This window comes from Aedes aegypti, chromosome 3, assembly GCF_002204515.2.
Source record: "Aedes aegypti strain LVP_AGWG chromosome 3, AaegL5.0 Primary Assembly, whole genome shotgun sequence".
NCBI lineage: Eukaryota > Metazoa > Arthropoda > Insecta > Diptera > Culicidae > Aedes > Aedes aegypti.
This window is the reverse complement of record NC_035109.1, coordinates 341,429,924-341,453,456: the sequence shown is the minus strand read 5'-3', so window position 1 is coordinate 341,453,456 and position 23,533 is coordinate 341,429,924. Positions and strand designations below refer to the sequence as shown.

At 49.1% G+C, this 23,533-nt stretch overlaps 2 protein-coding genes and 2 pseudogenes across 2 annotated transcripts; 2 read left to right on the top strand and 2 right to left on the bottom strand.

Annotated features, from left to right (window-relative positions):
* Positions 1-4,465: 4,465 nt before the first annotated feature.
* Positions 4,466-4,876, top strand: LOC110679818 (histone H4-like). The gene is given in 2 exon segments (XM_021855553.1): positions 4,466-4,684; positions 4,686-4,876. Coding segments are annotated over 2 exon segments (312 nt in total). The 5' UTR covers positions 4,466-4,516; the 3' UTR covers positions 4,830-4,876.
* Positions 4,877-10,307: 5,431 nt separating this feature from the next.
* LOC110679730 (histone H1-like) lies at positions 10,308-11,778 on the bottom strand. The gene has a single exon (XM_021855458.1). The coding sequence runs from the start codon at positions 11,047-11,049 to the stop codon at positions 10,369-10,371; it is 681 nt and encodes a 226-aa protein (XP_021711150.1). The 5' UTR covers positions 11,050-11,778; the 3' UTR covers positions 10,308-10,368.
* Positions 11,779-13,083: 1,305 nt separating this feature from the next.
* On the bottom strand, positions 13,084-13,695 carry LOC110678211 (annotated as a pseudogene).
* A 3,810-nt stretch (positions 13,696-17,505) lies between these two features.
* Positions 17,506-18,006, top strand: LOC110679752 (annotated as a pseudogene).
* The last annotated feature ends 5,527 nt before the right edge of the window (positions 18,007-23,533 follow it).

Below are 23,533 nucleotides of genomic sequence, written 5' to 3'. Positions count from 1 at the left end.
CAACCAATCGGAAGCCACGGAAGAATAGAAAAAGCAAGAGAGGAAAGAAGAACTCAACCCTCGAGTGGGTATAAAAGTGGCCGCTAGTGTTTGGCGCAGCCATCATTCCGAATCGAACTGCCGTTGTGAACGGTTGCGTGTCTTTTTGAGTTGCGAGACAAGTTCGAATTCTCTTCCGTGCGTGTGCGAAGTGCACTCTTTTTTCGCGATTTCCCGCTCCCGCGACTGCTCTCCGGCGCTAACCTACCTCCTAGGGGTGGCTAGCCAGAAAGCATCTCTGCTAGTCGAAGCAGAGCAACCGCGGCCCATAGCGATGGGTCGCAATCGGAAGCAAAAGGCGGACTCCGCCTCGACCCCCGCCCCGCTGGCCGACAGCGGGCAGACCAGCGCGCCAAACGAGCCAGGAATGAAGATGCCAACCCGGCGGCATACAGCAGGTTGCTGGCAAATAACAAGTTTGCCTCCCTGCCTGTGGACCAAGCCCCCCCGGGCGCGAAGGTTCCCCCCCTCTTCACGGCGTCGAAGGACCTCTCGGCGCTGCGATCCGAGCTAGCGGCCAACAACATCCGGCCACTGTTCAAGCTGTGCCATACCGGCACTAAGATCATGTGCGCCTCCGGCGCCGATTACGACAAGGCCGGCAAGCTGCTGAAGGCAAAAGGGGTGGAATTCTACACCCACGATGCCCCCGGTAGCAAGCCGTTCAAAGTACTCGTCCGAGGGCTGCCGGAGTTCACCCCGGAGGCCATCATCGATGAAATGAAGGCGGCTGGACTCAAGGCGACGAGTGTGTTCCCCATCCGGCGAGCACAAGGAGGACGACACGGGACCAGCTCTACCTGGCCCATTTGGAGAAGGGGTCTACCACCATGGCGGGCCTGACAAGAGTGAGAGCGCTCTTCCACATCGTGGTGGAATGGGAGCGCTACCGCCCGAAAAAACGAGACGTGACGCAGTGTGGCAACTGCCTCGCGTTCGGCCACGGGACCAGGAATTGCCATATGAAGCCCCGCTGTGGCAAATGTGCCGGTGCGCACGCCACTTCGACCTGCCAGCCGATGGAGGGCACCGAATCGAAGTGCGCCAACTGCGGTGCAAACCACGAGGGCAGCAGCCGCAACTGCCCCAAACGTGCGGAGTTTCTGGCAATCCGCCAGCAAGCGTCCGCCAAGAAGCTGGGACGGCAACGCCAGCGCCAACCACCCCCACCGCTGACTGAGGAGCACTTCCCGACGCCCCGCTACCAAGTGCCCAATCTGCCACCGCTTCAACCAACCCACCGGCAGGCATCCCGCCAGTCGGCCCCCTCCGTTCAGCAACGCCTCGCGGCCGCCGCCGCTGCTCCATCGGTCCGGAATGCGCCCCCTCCTGGATGGGGGAATCCTGGACCCAGTGCTTCCGGCACTCCTCCTCCCTCCGACGACGACGGCTCCCTGTACACGCCGGAGCAAATGTTGGAATACACAGGAACCTTTTCCAACGGCTACGAGCCTGCCGTTCCAAGTCGGAACAGATCGACGCCGCCAACTCGGTGGTATTTGCGTTCTTATCCAAATATGGCCCGTGAGGCCACCACCAAGATCCTCAACTGGAACGCTTGCTCCCTCCGGAGCAAAAATCGAGAGTTGTCCGCCTTCCTGGACCAGGAAGGCATCGACATAGCCGTGATAACGGAGACGCACCTCAAGCCGGAAGTTAACATCTTCATCCCCGACTTCCGGCTCGTGCGGCTTGACCGGTGCGGATCCGAAGGTGGAGGCGTTGCGGTTGCTCTGCGGAGGAACGTCAACTGCACCCTGCTGCCGAGCTTTCAACTCCAAATCATCGAGGCCGTAGGTGTTCGGGTGGAAACCTCCATCGGCCCAATCACGATCATCGCGGCGTACTGCCCGAAGCAAACCAACATCAACGACGGAACATCGGCGGCCTTAAAGCAAGACCTCGTCAAACTGACACGGCGGCAGGGGCAGTTCATCCTGGCTGGCGATCTGAACGCAAGGCACGAGACCTGGGGAAACCCCGGCGAAATAGGAACGGCCTCATCCTACAACAGGACCTGGAGGAAGGCCACTACACCATCCTGAGCCCGGATTCACCCACCCGCCTGAGCCGGTCCGGGGCCCATGCGACCATTGATGTCTTCCTGACCAACATGGCCGACAACATCTCCCAACCGGTCGTTCACCAGGACCTGAGCTCGGACCACTACCCGGTGGTGGCAGAAGTTGGTTCCCTGGTCAACCGGCATCGGGTCACCCGGCGCAACTACCATCGTGTCGACTGGGGCCAATTCCAGCGGTGTGTCGACGCTAACATCCAGTACGAGGCTCCCCTGGCGTCCGCTGAAGACATCGACCGGCACCTGCAGAGCGTCGAAGAGGCCATCTCCGTGGCCCGAGAACAGCATGTACCAGCATCTGGTCAGGTGAGCAACCCCTTTTTATCGATCGTGTTACCAAAGATCTCATTCGTTTAAGGAACACCAAACGCAGGCAGTACCAACGCTCTGGTCTGCCTGCGTTGAAAAGCGAAGTCAATCGCATATCCAAAATAATCAAGGCCAGAATGGTGGACCTCAGGAACGATGATTTTTCCAACAAGATCCGCTCTCTCCCAGATTGTGCTAGGCCATTCTGGAAGATGACCAAACTTTTAAAATCCAAACCCAGACCTATTCCACCGTTGATCCCATTAGACAACACCGACTCTAAGGATCGCTTGATAACCCCTGCGGAGAAGGCTGCTGAGATAGGTCGGCATTTCGTCAGCTCCCACAATCTAGGGCTAGACATTCCTAGCCCACACGAAGCTGCTGTTTCCGAACACGCAGCTAACCTACACCAATCTCCCAACGACTTCTCGGAGGAGTTGGAGATCACTGCCGACGAGTTGCTGGCCTATCTCAAAACATCCAAAAACATGAAGGCCCCAGGTTTCGACAACATCCTGAACTTGGAGCTCAAGCAATTGAGTCTCCAGTTCTACCAACATCTGGCACTGATTTTCAATCAGTGCCTCCGACTTAGCTACTTCCCCTCGTCGTGGAAGTCAGCAAAAGTCATCCCCATTAAGAAACCTGGGAAGGATCCTTCCTCCCCCAAAAGCTATCGACCCATCAGCCTTCTCTCAGGGTTATCAAAGCTTTTTGAAAAAGCGATCAACAGACGGCTGCTTTCGGCAGCCGATCAAAACAACATCTTGCTCGAGGAACAGTTTGGCTTTCGACGCGGTCGTTCAACCGTGCACCAACTGACTCGAGTAACCAACATCCTCAGGCGGAACAAGTCCCTTGCCAAATCCTCCGCCATGGCGTTGCTCGATGTTGAAAAAGCATTCGACAACGTCTGGCACGACGGCCTGGTGTACAAGCTGCACCGATACAATCTTCCCACCTATTTGGTGAAAATCATCAAAAACTATCTGTTTAACAGGACGTTCAGGGTTTCCCTTAATGGAGTCAACTCAGACCCCACAACATCCCCGCAGGTGTTCCACAGGGCAGTATTTTAGGTCCCCTACTATACAACCTGTTCACCTCGGACATGCCTCAGCTCCCTGAAGGCGGCTCACTGTCACTGTTCGCTGACGACACATCAGTCGTCTACAGCGGCAGATTCACGAGAGCACTAACATCTCGACTCCAGAGAGGCCTGAACGTCTTGTCAGATTATTTGAACAGCTGGAAGATCTGTATCAACGCAGCGAAGACCCAGGTCATCCTCTTCCCCTATTCCAAATCCCCCAGACTTGTTCCGGCTGAGGATTGTAAAATCACCCTCGGTGGATCAACGGTGGAATGGTCTGATGCAGCCGACTACCTTGGGCTAACGTTAGACAGCAAGCTTCTCTTCAGACAGCAGGTTGACAAAACGGTCACAAAGCAACATCTTGCTCAAAGCATTGTACCCCCTGCATCAACCGGAAGTCAACTCTGTCTCTGAAGAATAAGCTTGCTGTTTACAAACAGGTCATTCTTCCAGTAATTGAATATGGCGTTCCAATCTGGGAGAGTTGCGCAAAAACCCACCATCTGAGGCTCCAGAGGACCCAAAATAAGTTCCTCCGGATGATCCTCAAAGTCCTCCGAGAACGAGGACAACCGAGGTCACCGTCTGGCTGAGATCAAACATAGAGGAGCGCTTTGGGTGACTCGATCGGAGATTTAGGGCTCGTTGCCACCAATCGGACCAGCAGGTCATCCGGGACCCTCGTTCCCCCCTAGTTATCAAATTTTTTTGTAGTTGTAAATAGTAGCTAGGTTATCAAATTCTTCTTTTTATAAAACTACCAGAGCCCATAAGGCCAATATAACAACTAGGGTAAAACCGCAAAATTAACCACCAAAACATAAAATCAACAAACAAAGCTGAAGGACCTATGGTCAACTCTTACATTGTAAACATTACCTTGTAAACCAAAAATTGCAAATAAACATGGAATTTAATGAAATGAAAAATTGGCGCAGCCATCAGTTCCAGTACTACCGTCGTCGAACACAGAACCAAATTCATCCAAAATGACCGGCCGTGGCAAGGGAGGCAAAGGACTCGGAAAAGGAGGCGCCAAGCGTCATCGCAAGGTTTTGCGTGATAACATCCAGGGTATCACCAAGCCCGCAATCCGTCGTCTGGCTCGTCGTGGAGGAGTCAAGCGTATCTCCGGACTTATCTACGAGGAAACTCGTGGGTGTGTTGAAGGTGTTCCTGGAAAACGTCATCCGTGATGCCGTTACCTACACTGAACACGCCAAGCGTAAAACCGTTACCGCTATGGATGTTGTCTACGCTCTGAAGCGTCAGGGACGCACCCTGTACGGTTTCGGAGGTTAAATCGCATTCCAAAGTTTCGCTCTTCAAACGGCCCTTTTCAGGGCCACCAAACACACTCATCAAGGAGTTGATACGACAAATGTTCACACACTAAAAGCAAGGGTAATCTAATGGGACAAGCACTACACGCTTTTGCAGTCCGGCGGTGGCGTGGCTTGGGGAGAAAATTCTCGTCTCCGATTGGAAGACACCATAAAATGCCAATATATATATATACATACATAGTCTAGTCTAGTCAGCACTGTCATTTCCCGGGGTGGCACTACTGTTGTTACTTACTTGTTGTACTTCGGTCGGTTCGAAAACAACAACCGCTATGATGCCACGCCGGTGAAATCCAGTGCGTGCATCTTTCCATACCAATCTCACGTGCATGCATCTCAACTCCGGACTTCAGTGTCAGGTACGGAACGCTCGTCGTACCACTCCCTATTACCTATTACCACTCATCAAATTCCATTAGGATTGCGTTAGGAACTTCTTAGTTTGCCTCGCTCGGTTCCACAATGCGATGGACGAACAAATATTTCATCATGTTCCACACTGTACCTTATGAGAAATGGATGCGGTTGCAATCAATATTTACAAGCACTGGAATTGTGTTCGCGCACCCGAAACGAAACGAAGGGAAAACGAATCACCGAACCGGGTGAGAGACGGGAATTTGAATCCACCGACGGGAAAAAAACCGGGGAATTTGAGAAGGTCACCGGGAAAATCGTTTTGAACGAACATTTCCAAGCTTCGAATCTACAAACCACAACAAGCATTTATGACTTTGAACAAATCAGTTTCATTGAAATGTATTGAAAGTGGATGATGAAATGTCTACCGTAAAATGGGGTGTTTTCAAGCAACTTCTAGTATGTCAATAATTAAACAAAGGACAGCCCTACTACAGTAAGGACCCGATTTTGTCAGCCCCTCGATGAATTTTAGGCTGACCAAATCGGGTCATTTTATTTTGTTCCCGTTTTTCAAATTTCGACATGGTTACATGGACTTTTAAAGAGGGTACGTGGTAAAACATGACGATACCAATTTTTTGACAAATCTGAAATTGGCTGACAAAATCGGGTCAGTACTGGGATTCTCTCGTCGCGTGCCAAACACAATTATGAGGATCCTATGGCAGATTTCTGAGATAATCATGAAAATGTGTGATTTTTGACGTAACTGCAAAACAGGGTTGTAAAGGAATTTGACTTTCGCAAATGAAACCATATTTTGCCAACAACAAAACATAATCTTTTTGATCAATAACTTTGATGCTTTCATTCATTTTCATAAGTTATGCTCAACCTCAATCAGATAATACATCAATGATTATCGAACTGGAACTCCTGCAAACGCAACGTTTTCTTTTAATGCTTAAATCTTTCATAGTTATTAATCTGGAAACTGTCAATACTTCGTAAAATTGTCTTGAATTGTTTTGAGACTTAAATGCAACAGGATCAATAACCTATATACCGTTAAGTCACCAGTCACCGTGCGCCTCCATTCACCGTGCACATATACAAATTCCTACAGAATATTCATACAATTTTCACAAATCATTCCTTTGGTCAGTCAAAATAAGATAAAACTGATGAAACGAACTAGTTTTTGCCACAAATAATTTTGAAAAACCTAGTTTATGTAGACAAAATCATGTGAATTCTGTTTGATAACGAGATATTGCAACAATCTTAGTAGAAACGCCAAAAAAATCACATTTTTTTATTTTAACGATAGAGTTATGAAATTTTTCAAAATTTCAACAAGTTTTCACTGTGGATATTATTAGTAAGATGTATTTCATCGTATGAGCAATGAGATTTAATGCAAATTAGAATTTTTATTGTGTTTTTCAGTCGAAACCCAAATGCAGGTGAATGGATCCTTTTCAATATATATGGATCCTATTACCGTGTATAGTGTAAAAGGCATGAAATTATGCGATAATATTAGATTTATTGTTATGTCGTCATTAAACTACTCATATTTAGAATTTAAGTGAATATGGAATGGTTTGGACAATACAGTCAAACCTCCTATAACGATTTTAATAAAAAATAATAATTTAGCCAATTTTTAAACTTTGTATAGTTTTTATTGTAAATGAAGATTGAATACTCTTAAAAATGAATGCGCACACTACTAGCAACATAGTTGTCCATTAACAACGTTTCTTCAAGATACAAAATCAAATCATGACGAAAACTATACGCACGGTAAATGGTGACACATAGAACGGTACGAGGCGACCTTAACATGACATTTTCAAAATAATTTTGACTAATTTTTTGTTATGCATCACTAGTTTTAGATTTTCCCTGAATTATTATATAATTGCCCGCTACGTAGTGGTATTCTAGTACGCTTCAAATTATTTGAATAGTTTTATATTTTTTTGAAGTGCAAATTTTCTTAAATGCACGGTGAATGGTAGCTTGACGGTACAGTTAACTCTCCCTAACTCGATATTGAAATTGTCTTGATTGGTTTTGATACTTGAATTGCAACAGGATCATAACCTATATATTTGCATTTGCTTCTTTGAATGATTGTTCTCCTTCGTCTTCGAAAATAGCCCCTATTTGTTTTGCTGGTCTGCTCGATAGGTAGACAGTTTGGACAGTTCGATAGGTAGATTTGGTTTCACTCTTCGCGCAACTCGGGTGCCTCTGAGAAAAAAAAAAAAAAAAAAAAAAAAAAAAAAAAAAAAAAAAAAAAAAAAAAAAAAAAAAAACCATATTTTCAGGGCTAGACATTTTAGGTAATATTCAGTAACAAACAAAATAGTCCCCCTTAACCTTTTACAATGCAGTGTTACTTCACGGAACAAGCCTAAAGTATAATGGAACATATATCGGCATAAATCGAACGAGTTTTGTAACTTGGAAAAGTAGTAGAAAAGATAATCCCTAACACCCCGCTAACTTTCAAAAAAGAAACTTTTTCCATAAGAAATATTAAAAGGCGAATCTAGATAACATTTTCAAAAGCTTTTGTCTGCGTTGTGATCTCAATTAAATATACTTATGTTCTGGGTTACTCACATAGTTTTGTTAATATTGTTTCATTGTTTTGTAGTTAAATCTTTTTTTGCCAATAAAATTCTTTCAAAAATGGTTTGAATCGTTTTCAATATCTAGACTCCACAATACCTAATATTAATAGATATCCCCGATCACATAATGCAGCTCACAATCCTCCGAACAAAGCAAGCATTTCAGATGACTGATATATCGACTTCCGACGTTTTGTGACTTTTCAAACTTGATGGAGAAGTTCAATCCCTTAAAACCCCACGAGTCCTTAACACCCCATTTTACGGTACTAACTTCTTAAAAAGGTTTCACTTTTCTCAATAATTAGCAATGTAGTACCAAAACAATGTTTGTTTGATTTTTTGAGCTTGGCTCTAACTTTTGACTCAAGAGTTTGAAAGAAAAGTTTACTAGCCTAAAATAATCTTGCCGAAAGTTTTTGCACTCAAACATATTGGATACAAAAAAAAATCCTAAGTTGTTGAATATTCATACCACAATAAATCCAGATTTCCTTGGGAACAGCATTTTAAGAGTTTCTAATCTCTCATTAGTTAACTAATCGATTACAAATTGAATAGGTAAGGTAGATGCTGCTACATGTGTGGGTTTGTTTTATTTTTTTAATTCACCCTAGATTTAATTACTTTAGAGAAACATCAATTTAATGAAACACTGATTTATTTTGGCATCTGGAGTTTGGCATCGGCCAAATTATCTGAAACTCGGCAGTAAGACGCACTTGAAGAGCATAATGTTGATAAATAGCAGTCAAGGCCTTCCTTAGTGTAGTGGTAAAGTCGGTGGCTACAAAGCAAACCCATGCTGAAGGTGTCTGGGTTCAACTTCCCAACAAGCCATGTGAGCAAAATGGTCACATAAAAAAATAAAGTGAGAAGCCGGCCAAGAAAAATGAGAAGAAGAAGAGGCATTCGCAAAATCCCATGTGCGAAATAAATCAAAAGAATGAGCACAAAAAATTTTGATAATGAAGACGCGTTCACTCCAACGGAAATGCTCGACGTGTAGTAACAGCGGCGGAAGTAATTTACCGGTTTCAATTTGAGTGTCAGGAGCTCAGGGCCAAATTTTCGAGCCGCAAATTTTTCTCGGTGCACGCAAGCAAATGGCGGCGGTGCTCACTCTCTTTCTCCCGTACCCAAACTGCGATGGGGATGTGAGGCGTTCGATTCGCCAATCACGCTTAAAATCAGTTACACTGTATTGATTTGCTCTCATCTTTGGAATAGTGGAACAGCATTGGATTACGAAAATCAAACATACTGAGCAAGGTCGACCCATTGGCCCCGAAAGATTGAGATTTTCAGAAGCCAATCCCTGGGCTTAGTATTTTACTGCCAATTAACTTAATTTGCAACATCCACAAGAGTAATTTGATTATTCCGCAAGGAAAATAGTGGCAGTTCGCTCATACTGGATCAGCTGTCAAGATTACTTTGGTTATTAGCAGCAAACTGTACTTGACCGCTCTACTTGGGATGTCGATACTCAGCCTGCCCAGTAGGTCCGGTACGTACGGACCTGTGAACTAGACTATCGAAATGCATACATTTTGCATTTTGACACACGAACGCTTTATGTTTCGTTTTAGCATCAACTCACATCCAGGCGTCGGTAGGCGCGTGGTGTACGCACAGACCTAACGATCGCAAGGTCCTTGGTTCGATTCCAGGTTGCTGCGAGAAACATTTTTTGTTGCCAATGTTTGGTTTCATAAGGCAAAGCTATGAATTTCAACCCGATTTATTGTGGCGAATTTTCATAAGTGCATCCAATGTATTTCGATAGTCCATTTGCCTGAGTGTATTAAAAACGCACGGGCCTATCGATCGCAAGGTCCTTGGTTCGATTCCAGGTTGCCGCGAAAACATGTTTTGGTTTCACAAGGCAACGCTACGAATCTCAACCCGATTTAAATAAGGCTCCCCCAAAACTACGCGACTTTTTACGGCGACAGCGACACGATTTCGTTGTTGTGTCGCTGCAAGCACTCTTCTATGGAACCATCTTGACTGACACGACGCGAATCGCTGCGAAATCGCGACGTTTTTTTGTCGCTGTCGCCGTAAAAAGTCGCTTAGATCTGGGGGAGCCTTTAAGTCGATAGACTTCTTCAAATCCTTGAATCATTCGAGTGTATCAAAAGCTGTTCCTCTAGTGGAGGTTTGCTTTGGGTACGGATGCACCGCTACAGTGAGTGCCAGCCAGTGCTCGCCTACCTGTCCGGGCTTTACAGTTGCTGGCAGAGAAAGGGGTGCATGATTGGCCAATTTTATTGATTTGCGAAAGGGTTCGGGAAGAATTCGCCATTCAGTGGCAAAGTGCACGTAACTTTTCGGGGGGATTTATTTCCCTCTGGAAATAAATGGAAATGGAATATCATTGACTGTGCAACTCTTTGTTCTAAACTTGGATGGTAGTCCTGAAAAGGACTGATTGGATGTTAGATACTGTTTTACAACAGTACGGTTGCTGTCCCAAATTTACTTCTTGGCAGCGGTCTTCTTCGCGGCAGCTTTCTTGGCTGGGGCAGCCTTCTTCGGTTTTGGGGTCTTGGGCTTCTTGGCGGCGGTCTTGGAAGGTTTGGTGGCCTTCTGCTTCGGAGCAGCAGCCTTCTTCACACCACCGGCCTTTTTGGCAGCCTTGGCACCAGCAGCTTTGGCTTTCTTGGCTGCAGCCGGCTTCTTGGCTTTCTTCTCGCCGGCTGGCTTCTTGGCCTTCTTCTCCCCAGCTGGTTTCTTGGTGGCCTTCTTCTTCTCTCCGGTAGCCTTCTTGGCCTTCTTCTCGCCGGCCTTCTTCGGTTTCTTCTCACTGGCGGCCTTCTTAGCTTCAGCCTTCAGCTTGAACGAACCGGAAGCGCCGGTGCCCTTGGTTTGGACGAACTTGCCCTTCTCGACGCCATTCTTCAAGGCCTTCTTGAGGAATGGGGCAAGCTTGGCGACATCGCATTTGTAGTTGGCGGCGATGTACTTCTTGATGGCCTGCAGGGACGATCCGTTGCGTTCCTTCAAGGTTTTGATGGCAGCAACAACCATGTCGTTGACTGGGGGGTGGGTCGACGGCTTCTTCGGCTTGCCCTGTCCCTTGGGGGCCCTTGGCTTCTTGGTCTTGGCTGGCGAGGCAGCCGGGGCTGCGGCAGCGGCTTCAGTGGCAACTTCAGACATCTCGATAGGTAGCTAGAGTAACACTCACACGATGGCGATAGTAAACGAATGAATGACGGAAATTCTGGCAACAGTGCGGTGTTCGATTTCGTCGTCTGTGTTAGGGATGCAGACATGGTCGTCCACTGGATGACTGTTCGCGAAATATTGTACATATTTTTGGTAACACCTTTTTAAAACGCATTTTTCCGGTAATCGCACTAAGTATTTGCCTGTCTAGTATGTCCGTTTGGTGAGTGCATGAGTCTCGCTAGCAGCCCGTCATCGCCACATCGGGCCGGTTTCGCGAGAAGCACCGCTGAGACATGTCTTTACAGCACCCGTGCGCCATATGGTGTGGCTTTGCTCGATAAAACAATCAATAGTAACTATTGAAACAATACCACCCTGCACGGCGGTGGTGAATTTGGCAACATGAATGGTTGCTCTTTGCGGTGACATGCGGGTATAGCCAGTATGCCGGTGTCTAATGGCCCCTAATGAGCCTCAAACAAAGTCATTCCCAGTGCCGACGAGCGATGTTACGCGTTTGGTTTTAGTAAACTTTGAACAATGTTAATTTGATGTTTTTCATCAAACATACCGAAAACTTGGGCTCGACTATGACGTCAGTCACACAAGTTTGTGCCATTTTGTCCGGAAAACAATGTCACCAAACACTAATCACCTTCCACCTGTGCACTGTTGGTTGGTCGAATGTGTGCAAATTGCTGGCATTGCCTCAGCCATCGGCGGCAACTGCATTGGAAAAGGACAGTGCACGTGCTACTATGGATCTAGCTTATCTGAGAATGTTTTACTTCAAGAAGCAAGTAAGCAAAGCAAGCACCCTCCCTGCGGTGGAATCTGCAAATGAGCTAGTGCGAAATCTGCCCGAATAGGCATCGGTTTTGCTAGCTGCAGTTGCATCGAATGAACATTCCATACAATCTCTTCTGGCGGCAGTAGTACCGGACATGTCGCGCTGAATTCGCGACAAATTGTTCTCGGAAGTCCCTAACATGCCCCACGGCACGTGTTCCCGGTGTAGAAACTGCACCCTACACTCCCCCCGATCGAGATATATTTTTGTGTACAGTGCCCTCAGGGGCTGTTCAACGTGTCTGTCCGTGCTAGTACTGAGCAACACCCGAGCCAGGAAGCCGAATGGCAACCACACAACGTGTCATGTCACCATCATTCGCAAACTTCATAACGCCAACAATGACCATTTGCAACGCGCCCCCACCACCCATTGTGTATAAGAATGTTTTCCCAATTTCGTTTGACCCGTTACATCTCGAAGACACACCACCCACCCATGAACTATGTGAATGGGCCCCATCAATGGGAACTGATTGATGGCATTATCGAGATTATCCGATCGATACCATTTGCATCAACTGTTGTTCGATAAACGTTATTATGATAGCCTGAACTGCTGGGATGCTCTTACGAGATCGTTTGTAATGGGACGCTAGAAAACATAATGAGCTTCTTTCCAATACGTTGAGAAGAAGAACGAACGAACCACGAAACTTGTCATCATGCCTGCCTAGCTAGCTAGTCCTATGATGTCAAAATTGTCTAAACTACTAACATGCAGCACAACCGATAGCAAAAATGAAGTTGTTAAGGTGCAACATGGCAATCAGCATAAATATTGAACTTTAAACGTTCTGCTAGTGAATGAAGTGTGGTTAAGGTACAACATTTTTTTTGCAATCAGCAGAAATGTTGAACGTACGAAGTGGATCTTCTTGTTTTAAATTCAAACGGATGGAAAAACTTAGATCTAGGGTTTTTTTGTGAACAGATTTTTCCCTATACTGCTTAACAATTAAGTTCCTATTATTTATTACGCAGCTGAATGGGGATCCAAATCTCTGCAACTGTAATCGTTATAATTAATCAATACTGAAACTGATAACATCGAATAAATAAAATGAATTGAATAAATTCAAACTGATAAGAGAGGGGGGTGTTGTCACGTATGAAGTCACCGCCGTGACACTACCTCAGTCGGTTCAATAGTGTGATTAAAACAGTCTAGTGTCAGATTTTCAAAATCAACTCTTTTTCGGGATTGAAATAGTGGCCCTGAAAAGGGGCCTTTTGGTTTGGTGTGATTGAACGCAGTGTCGGTCGTCATTTACTTGGAGCTGGTTGTACTTGGTGACGGCCTTGGTGCCTTCCGAAACGGCGTGCTTGGCCAACTCTCCCGGGAGCAGAAGCCGGACGGCGGTTTGGATTTTCGCGGGATGTGATCGTCGAACGCTTGTTGTAGTGGGCCAGGCGGGAGGCTTCGGGCGGCAATACGCTCAAAGATGTCGTTGACGAAGCTGTTCATGATGCTCATGGCTTTCGACGAAACGCCAGTGTCGGGGTGAACTTGCTTCAACACCTTGTAGATGTAGATGGCGTAGCTTTCCTTCCTGCGCTGCTTCTTTCTTCTTCTTATCGCCCTTTGACAATGTTCTTCTGGGCCTTGCCGGATTTCTTCGCGGCCTTTCCGCTTGGTTTTCGGTGCCATCGTGCTGCTAAACGTTGTTTTAGATTCCAAACGAAAACTGAACTGATGCCCGACCGAACCAGTCGGTTCTCTTTTATACCCGTAGAATGGTGAGCGCTGTTCCGCCCCTTCGCTTCGTTTGCTACTTCATCCATTTCGTTCGCACCATCCTAGTATGAGTGCAGCGCAGGGCTACGCTAATGTATCGTGTTAGTACCGATCAGACTCGGACGTCTTTTCGGTGCTCTCTATTCGTTCTTGGCAAAGTGATTAGTTTTTTCTCTCGCGTTGTCCCACGCTTCACTCCCCAGCACCCCAGTATGGCAACCCGGCCCTCCGGACGCAAAAGCGTCGGAGCAGACGCCCCCGTGGAAGAAAACGTGAGCAAGCGCGGCTCAAAACCAACCGGGTTCGCAGTCCTCGCGGAAAGCGTGGGAAAAAAAGGAACATGTCCGCCGTCTATACCAAGGCCCGGAAGAGCTCTACTCGAAGCTGGACTACTACGTCAAGAAGGCCTGCAAGTGACCTCCGTCGGTGCACGGATGGGTACAAAATCCACCGTTCCCTGTATCAAGCACTACCGTGCGGTGGAGACATTCCTGAACATCAACAAGATGGAATCTTCACCCACGACATGGAGCCGACAAGCCCTTCAAGGTATCCTTCGGGGCTCGGAGACATGGAGGACCGACAAACTGGAAGAGAGCTACAGGAAGCAGGTCCTCAAGCCGGCGAAGATTTTCAAAATCAGGCGCCACGACCCAACAAAGGTACCGCGACCAGCTGTACCTGGTCCACTTCCCCAAGGGCTCCACGTCGCTGAAGGAACTACAGGACATCCGTGCCCTGTTCTACCACGTCGTTCGAATGGGAACGATACAAACCGACCTACCGGGAAGTTACGCAGTGCTCCAACTGCCTGAATTTTGGCCATGGGCCAAAAACTGCCAATCCAAGCCGCTGCTCCAACTGCGGGGAACCATGCCACGGCGACTGCGCGGCGAGGAACCGAACCCATCTGCGAACTGCGGCCGGGACACTCACACAAGCCGCGACTGCCCGAAGCGAGCTGAAATTCGTTTCCGGCAAGGGAACCAACGAAACCAACCCGAGAAGCAAACCATCACCTCAGCAACTTCCCGAGTGCCACCCCATCCCCATCAGCGGACATTCCCGTCCCGAACCACAGCAACGACTGGCTCCTGCGGCTGCAGCACCGGAGCCGGTCCCGCCAAATTCGCGTTCCAACAAGGCATCCCCCCCGCCGCCCCCGGATCATGACGCAATGCTGAACCAATTGACATCGCTGGTACAGAGAGCAAAAATGCTCATGCAAATGATGCGTTTCAGCTGCAAGTTCACCTAGCTCCTAATTGGCCCGTCTGTGGCCAAAAACAGCCGATCATTGACTTCCTGCCCTCCAACAAATCGAGTAGCGTGCCTCTGGAGACAAACCTTAAACCGCACAGAGACTTCAGCCTCCTCATCATACCATGTCCGACTCGGCCGGCATATGACCTGATCGGCAAAGGGGGCGTGGAGCTTGCATCGCTGAGCCCCAATACGGCTGCTCCGACTCCAGCTAAGTCATCGAGCGTAGTGATTCACCCGACGGCCCCATCACATCATCGCTGCCTACTGCCCCCAGCAAGACTCCACGGCTCCAGCACCTTCAAGAGCGACATCCAAGCTGACCCGGCGGAAGCACGATAATCATCGCGGGACCTGAATGCCGGCACGCTCTGGGGCAACTCCAGGCAACAAGAACGGTACCATCTGGGCTATGACCTCCAAGCCGGGCATTACGTCTCTGAGCCCGGATTCGCCGTCTTTCTCTCGCCGGCCGGCGTAGGATCGACCCTGACATCGTTCTCACCAACGTTGCGACAACTGCTCTCACCTCGCTCCGTGACGGACCTGTCTCGGACCACCTCCCAGTGGTTCGAATTGGATCACTCGATAATCAGGCCAACTCCCAGCGCGCAACTATCACCGGAGCGAACTGGGCCAATCCAGCATCTGAGAACCAGTGTTCCTGAGACCCCCGGAGACGTAGAGACATCGACCGGCACGCTGCCTAAGTCATCGCGAGGACGATACATCCGACGCCCGAGACACGTTCCAAATCTTGCGTAGAAACCAAGATTACTCCTTAGGAAGCCTCAGACGCAGTTCCAGGCACAAAAATCCACATAGAAGTCTTTCCAGCTAAATAGGACATGCATTCGCAGTGACAAAATCAACAGGCAGTTGGAGCCTCGAAATCAGTCTTTAACCAGTTATCGAAGCCCTTCCAGCTGCCTAGCTGGAAGTACAAAAATAAACCAGAACCCATTCCACCCTAGAGTCCAGGTGATAAACATAGTACGACTTAACTCTGAGGAGAAAGCCGAATAGGTCGCAACTTCATCGCCTGACAATCTGGGCTGAATCTTAGCCGCATGAGCGTACCGAAGGTTTCCAGCGCCATTCCTGGATCCAGACACCAGAAAGATCACACGGATAGCTTCTATTAAAACCCGCAATATGAAGGCCCGGTTTGACGGAGCTTCAACATCGTGCTGAAAAACTTGACCCAGTCTCCACACTCTGCAGCGTTTCAACCGTGTTTGGAACTTGCTACTTCCCCCGCCTGGAAGCATGAAGTGTCCCATCGCAAACCTGGAAAGGACCCTCCGCCCAAAGCTACCGCCCATAAGCCTGCTATCCGTATCACAAACTTTTGAGAGGATCACACCAGACTCGTTCCCACACCGAGCTGAACAACATCCTCCCGAGGAACAATTTGGATTCCGAGCGGGATCACCGTCCACCAACTGACCCGGTAACAACTCCATCCAGGCGGAACCGTCTCCAAACCTCATGGCTCCTTGAAAAGCTCGAAAGTGTGGCCGACGTCCGGTCCAAACCTATCTTCCCAGTATCCTGGTGAAACATCCCGACTACCTCGATGGTAGATCATCCCAGTCTGCATAGGCAGCACTCGACGGACCCGTACCCGGTCACCGCTGGGTCCCCCAGGGCAGCATTCTGGGCCATTACTGTACAACGTGTACACTCTGACGTCCCACCCCTGCCAGGTGGAGGTACACTGTCCCTGTTCGCCGATGACTCCGCGATCAGGTAGTTGGGCGTGTCATGCGGTCCCTCGTATCCAAACTCCAGAGCGGACTGGACACTTAATCCAATACCTAACCGACTGGAAATACGCGTCAACGGTCCAAAACGCAGGCATCTGTTTCCCCACCGCAAACTCTGACCGCCTGAAACCCACGACCAAACTCAGGGTGCAAGGCGTCGAAATCGAGTGGTCTGCCGACGTCCAGTACATCGGACTTACCTAGACAGCAAACTGCTATTCCGACAGCACGTTACTGATCGATGGCAAAAGGGACCACGATGATGAAACAGCTCTATCCCGTTGATAAATCGCCGATCCAAAATGTCCACTACCAACAAGCTGGCAGTATTCAAGCAAATCGTTGCCCCTATGCTGGTGTATGGGTCCCCGGTGTGGCACGGTTGCGCAAAAACGCACATGAGAAAAATTCAGGTACTCCAAAATAAGTACCTAAGATGATCTGCAACCTCCCTGCAAGGACACGAACCACCGAAGTCCATCGGTTGGCCAACATTGAACCCATTGATGCGAGAATGGCCAAAATTGCTGAGAGACATGAGAGAAAAGCTCAAACATCAGAATACGAAAACATCCGATGTTATACCCATAGGTTTAGGTTTAAGTTAAAATTTAGTGTTAGAAAAAAAAAATAACAAAACCGTACCAAATGTACAGAATGTAAAACGTTATCGAACTATTGGAAACTAACTGTAAGACAAAATTTAACGAAGATGAATAACTGTTGTACCAGTTGAACCACTTAACCTGTAAAAAATTATTGTAACAAAACCAAAAACAGCTGAATAAAAAATATTTAAAGTCAAAAAGAAAAAAAAAAGTGAAATCACCATCAGTACCGCTTACGTACGCTTCGTGAACGTTTGTTTCTCAAGTCCACTCAAACTCAACCACAAAATGTCTGGCCGCGGCAAAGGAGGCAAAGTTAAGGGAAAGGCAAAGTCCCGTTCCAACCGCGCTGGATTGCAGTTCCCAGTCGGTCGTATTCACCGTCTGCCTCCGGAAGGGCAACTATGCCGAGCGTGTCGGTGCCGGCTGCTCCAAGTCTACTTGGCTGCCGTTAGGAATATCCTGGCCGCTGAAGTGCTCGAAATTGGCAGGAAACGCTGCCCGTTGACACACAAGAGACCAGAGATCATTCCCCGTCATCTGCAGTTAGGCCATCCGCAACGACGAAGAATTGAACAAGCTGCTGTCCGGTGTTACCATCGCCCAAGGTGGTGTTCTGCCCAACATTCAGGCTGTCTTGCTGCCGAAGAAAACCGAAAAGAAGGCATAAGTTACACTGCGTGCATCAAACCAAAAACCGTCCTTTTCAGGACGACAATATCCAGTCCACCGCTAGAGAGTTGTTGTTGAAATATTGCAGATTTATCTAATTTAGCCACAGAGAGGATCGATGAAGAGATATCGGCCATATTATGACCATTTCTGAATCAATTCTAGATTCCGCGGGGGGGAAACGTTTGGCTTCTTAAATGTTCTGTTCGGGATACCTCGAACTTTCGATTTTTGGAGTTCAATTTGCCGAAACAGAAACATAAAACATTGAAACAGCAGCCCTGCGTGAGCTGTTCCTGAAGAGAGAGGAGGGTAAACTGTTCATCCAGTTCCTGCCCCATTTTTCTACTATCTACTGCTTGACAATAGAAGAGTTTGATGAAGCAGGTAGTATTTAAAAAAACTTATATTATTTATTCGAGGAAAGGCTATATCAGGAGCTCCTAATATTAAAGGAATCAATCAATTTCCAAACCCACAATTATCAATTATAACTATCATAGGGGTGTGTTTTCCAAAGTAAACAAGCCAAAGATTACGTTTTCAATCATACGGTCAAACTTTCAATGTTGGATGTTCGAGTTGTCTAGTTTGTAGCAACAAGGGGAGGCGAGCTGGGAAAGCTTCTGCATCCGGAAAAGAGCATAAGAAGAAGGGGAAACATACGGCCGGTACCAGAGAATGAAGTCCGCGCTGGAGATGCACATTCAAAAGTGTGTGCAAAGCGAAAGCATGAAGGGACAACTCGAGTTGTCGGTTGGTTGACGTACCTCCCTCATCAGTGTTGAGAGTATGATCGTTCGGTGGTAGGAGGAAGGTCAAGGGGCTTAGGAAGTAATCGTTCCCCAGGGGAACAAACAGTTTTAGGTACACTGAAGGGAAAATTGCTCACACAACTCTTTTAGGGGAATGCTCTAGTGGCCCTGAAAAGGGCCGTTTTGTTGAGAATGGCAACTATAATGCAGACCGAATTTAAGCGCGTTCTCCACGGATACGGCGAGCCAGCTGGATGTCCTTGGGCATAATGGTGACACGCTTGGCGTGGATGGCGCAAAGGTTGGTATCTTCGAAAAGACCGACCAGATAGGCCTCGCTCGCTTCCTGCAGGGCCATGACAGCCGAGCTCTGGAAGCGCAGATCGGTCTTGAAGTCCTGGGCGATCTCACGAACCAGACGCTGGAATGGCAGCTTGCGGATCAGCAGCTCAGTCGACTTTTGGTAGCGACGGATTTCACACAGAGCAACGGTTCCTGGCCGATAACGGTGAGGCTTCTTGACACCTCCGGTGGCTGGGGCGCTCTTGCGAGCGGCTTTGGTAGCCAGCTGCTTGCGAGGAGCTTTTCCTCCAGTAGACTTACGAGCAGTCTGCTTGGTACGGGCCATTGTGTTAGATGATGATTAATTTGCTTTCAATCCAAACGGATCAGTTGAAACGCAGCGACAGAATGAGGGTCAAAAAAACCAGGCAGTCCTCTTTTATATGCTCATATCGATGCAGGCCAAACCAATCGGAAGCCCACGGAAGAATAGAAAAAGCAAGAGAGGAAAGAAGAACTCAACCCTCGAGTGGGTATAAAAGTGGCCGCTAGTGTTTGGCGCAGCCATTCCGAATCGAAACTGCCGTTGTGAACGGTTGCGTTGTCTTTTTGAGTTGCGAGACACAAGTTCGAATTCTCCCCGTTCGTGTGCGAAGTGCACCCTTTCGCGATTTCCCGCTCCGCGACTGCTCTCCGGCGCTATCCTACCTCCTTGGGGTGCTAGCCAAAAGGCATCTCTGCAAGCAGAGCAACCGCGGCCCATAGCGATGGGTCGCAACAGGAAGCAAAAGGCGGACTCCGCCTCGATCCCCGCCCCGCTGGCCGACAGTGGCAGACCAGCGCGCCGAAACGCGCAAGAAATGAAGATGCCAACCCGGCGGCATACAGCAGGTTGCTGGCAAACAAACCAGTTTGCCTCCCTGCCTGTGGACAAGCCCCCCGGGCGCGAAGGTTCCCCCCCCTCTTCACGGCGTCGAAGGACCTCTCGGCGCTGCGATCTGAGCTAGCGGCCAACAACATCCGGCCGCTGTTCAAGCTGTGCCATACCGGCCACCAAGATCATGTGCGCCTCCGGCGCCGATTTCGACAAGGCCGGCAAGCTGCTGAAGGCAAAAGGGGTGGAATACTACACCCACGATGCCCCCGGTAGCAAGCCGTTCAAAGTTCTCGTCGAGGGCTGCCGGAGTTCACCCGGAGGCCATAATCGATGAGATGAAGGCGGCTGGACTCAAGCCGACGAGTGTGTTCCCCATCCGGCGAGCACAAGGAGGACGACACCGGGACCAGCTCTACCTGGCCCATTTGGAGAAGGGGTCCACCACCATGGCGGGCCTGTCGAGGGTGAGAGCGCTCTTCCACATCGTGGTGGAATGGGAGCGCTACCGCCCGAAGAAGCGGGACGTAACGCAGTGTGGCAACTGCCTTGCGCTCGGACACGGCAACACGGAACTGCCACATGAAGCCCGCTGTGGCAAATGTGCCGGCCGCGCACGCCACTACGACTTGGCCAACCGATGGAGGGCACCGAGCCGAAGTGCGCCAACTGCGGTGCAAACCATGAGGGCAGCAGCCGCATCTGCCCCAAACGTGCGGATTTCTGGCAATCCGCCAAGCAAGCATCCGCGAAGAAGCTGGGACGGGCAACGCCAGCGCCAACCACCTCCACCGCTGACTGAGGAGCACTTCCGACGCCCCGCTACCAAGTGCCCAATCTGCCACCGCTTCAACCAAACCAACACCGGCAGGCATCCGCCAGTCGGCCCTTCCGTTCAGCATCGCCCTCGCGGCCGCCGCCGCCGCCCCACCGGTGGCAGAATGCGCCCCCTCCTGGATGGGGGAATCCTGGACGCAGTGTCCCCGGCACTCCTCCTCCGACGACGGCTCCGCTCCCTGTACACTCCGGAGCAAATGTTGGGTACACTCCGGAGCAAATCGCGGCGTACTGCCGAAGCAAACCAACATCAACGACGGAACATCGGCGGCCCTAAAGCAAGACATCGTCAAACTGAACGGCGGCAGGGGCAGTTCATCCTGGCTGGCGATCTGAATGCAAGGCACGGAGATCTGGGGAAACCCCGGCGAAATAGGAACCGGCCTCATCCTACAACAGGACCTGGAGGAAGGCCACTACACCATCCTGAGCCCGGATTCACCCACCCCGCCTGAGCCGGTCCGGGGCCCATGCGACCATTGATATCTTCCTGACCAACATGGCCCGACAACATCTCCCAACCGGTCGTTCACCAGGACCTGAGCTCGGACCACTACCCGGTGGTGGCAGAAGTTGGTTCCCTGGTCAACCGGCATCGGGTCACCCGGCGCAACTACCACCGTGTCGACTGGGGCCAATTCCAGCGGTGTGTCGACGCTAACATCCAGTACGAGGCTCCCCTGGCGTCCGCTGAAGACATCGACCGGCACCTGCAGAGCGTCGAAGAGGCCATCTCCGTGGCCCGAGAACAGCATGTACCAGCATCTGGTCAGGTGGAGCAACACCCTTTTCATCGATCGTGTTACCAAAGATCTCATTCGTTTAAGGAACACCAAACGCAGGCAGTATCAACGCTCTGGTCTGCCTGCGTTGAAAAGCGAAGTCAATCGCATATCCAAAATAATCAAGGCCAGAATGGTGGACCTCAGGAACGATGATTTTTCCAACAAGATCCGCTCTCTCCCAGATTGTGCTAGGCCATTCTGGAAGATGACCAAACTTTTGAAATCCAAACCCAGACCTATTCCACCGTTGATCCCATTAGACAACACCGACTCTGAGGATCGCTTGATAACCCCTGCGGAGAAGGCTGCTGAGATAGGTCGGCATTTCGTCAGCTCCCACAATCTAGGGCTAGACATTCCTAGCCCACACGACGCTGCTGTTTCCGAACACGCAGCTAACCTACACCGATCTCCCAACGACTTCTCGGAGGAGTTGGAGATCACTGCTGACGAGTTGCTGGCCTATCTCAAAACATCCAAAAACATGAAGGCCCCAGGTTTCGACAACATCCTGAACTTGGAGCTCAAGCAATTGAGTCTCCAGTTCTACCAACATCTGGCACTGATTTTCAATCAGTGCCTTCGACTTAGCTACTTCCCCTCGTCGTGGAAGTCAGCAAAAGTCATCCCCATTAAGAAACCTGGGAAGGACCCTTCCTCCCCCAAAAGCTATCGACCCATCAGCCTTCTCTCAGGGTTATCAAAGCTCTTTGAAAAAGCGATCAACAGACGGCTGCTTTCGGCAGCCGATCAAAACAACATCTTGCTCGAGGAACAGTTTGGCTTTCGACGCGGTCGTTCAACCGTGCACCAACTGACTCGAGTAACCAACATCCTCAGGCGGAACAAGTCCCTTGCCAAATCCTCCGCCATGGCGTTGCTCGATGTTGAAAAAGCATTCGACAACGTCTGGCACGACGGCCTGGTGTACAAGCTGCACCGATACAATCTTCCCACCTATTTGGTGAAAATCATCAAAAACTATCTGTTTAACAGGACGTTCAGGGTTTCCCTTAATGGAGTCAACTCAGACCCTCACAACATCCCCGCAGGTGTCCCACAGGGCAGTATTTTAGGTCCCCTACTATACAACCTGTTCACCTCGGACATGCCTCAGCTCCCTGAAGGCGGCTCTCTGTCACTGTTCGCTGACGACACATCAGTCGTCTACAGCGGCAGATTCACGAGAGCACTAACATCTCGACTCCAGAGAGGCCTGAACGTCTTGTCAGATTATTTGAACAGCTGGAAGATCTGTATCAACGCAGCGAAGACCCAGGTCATCCTCTTCCCCTATTCCAAATCCCCCAGACTTGTTCCGGCTGAGGATTGTAAAATCACCCTCGGTGGATCAACGGTGGAATGGTCTGATGCAGCCGACTACCTTGGGCTAACGTTAGACAGCAAGCTTCTCTTCAGACAGCAGGTTGACAAAACGGTCACTAAAAGCAACATCTTGCTCAAAGCATTGTACCCCCTGATCAACCGGAAGTCAACTCTGTCTCTGAAGAATAAGCTTGCTGTTTACAAACAGGTCATTCTTCCAGTAATTGAATATGGCGTACCAATCTGGGAGAGTTGCGCTAAAACCCACCATCTGAGGCTCCAGAGGACCCAAAATAAGTTCCTCCGGATGATCCTCAATAGTCCTCCGAGAACGAGGACAACCGAGGTCCACCGTCTGGCCGAGATCAAAACACTAGAGGAGCGCTTTGGTGACTCGATCGGCAGATTTAGGGCTCGTTGCCATCAATCGGACCAGCAGGTCATCCGGGACCTCGTTCCCCCCTAGGTTATCAAATTTTTCTTGTAGTGTAAATAGTTAGTTAGGTTATCAAATTCTCTTTTTATAAAAATTACCAGAGCCCATAAGGCCAAGAAAAACTAGGGTAACACCACAATATCAAACCAGCCAAGCAAAAACCATTACAAACAAAGTTGAAGGACCCCTTCGGGGTCAAACCCTTAACATGTAAAATAATTTTGTACAAAAATCCAAAATGAAAATAAAATGAATTTAATGAAATGAAATTGGCGCAG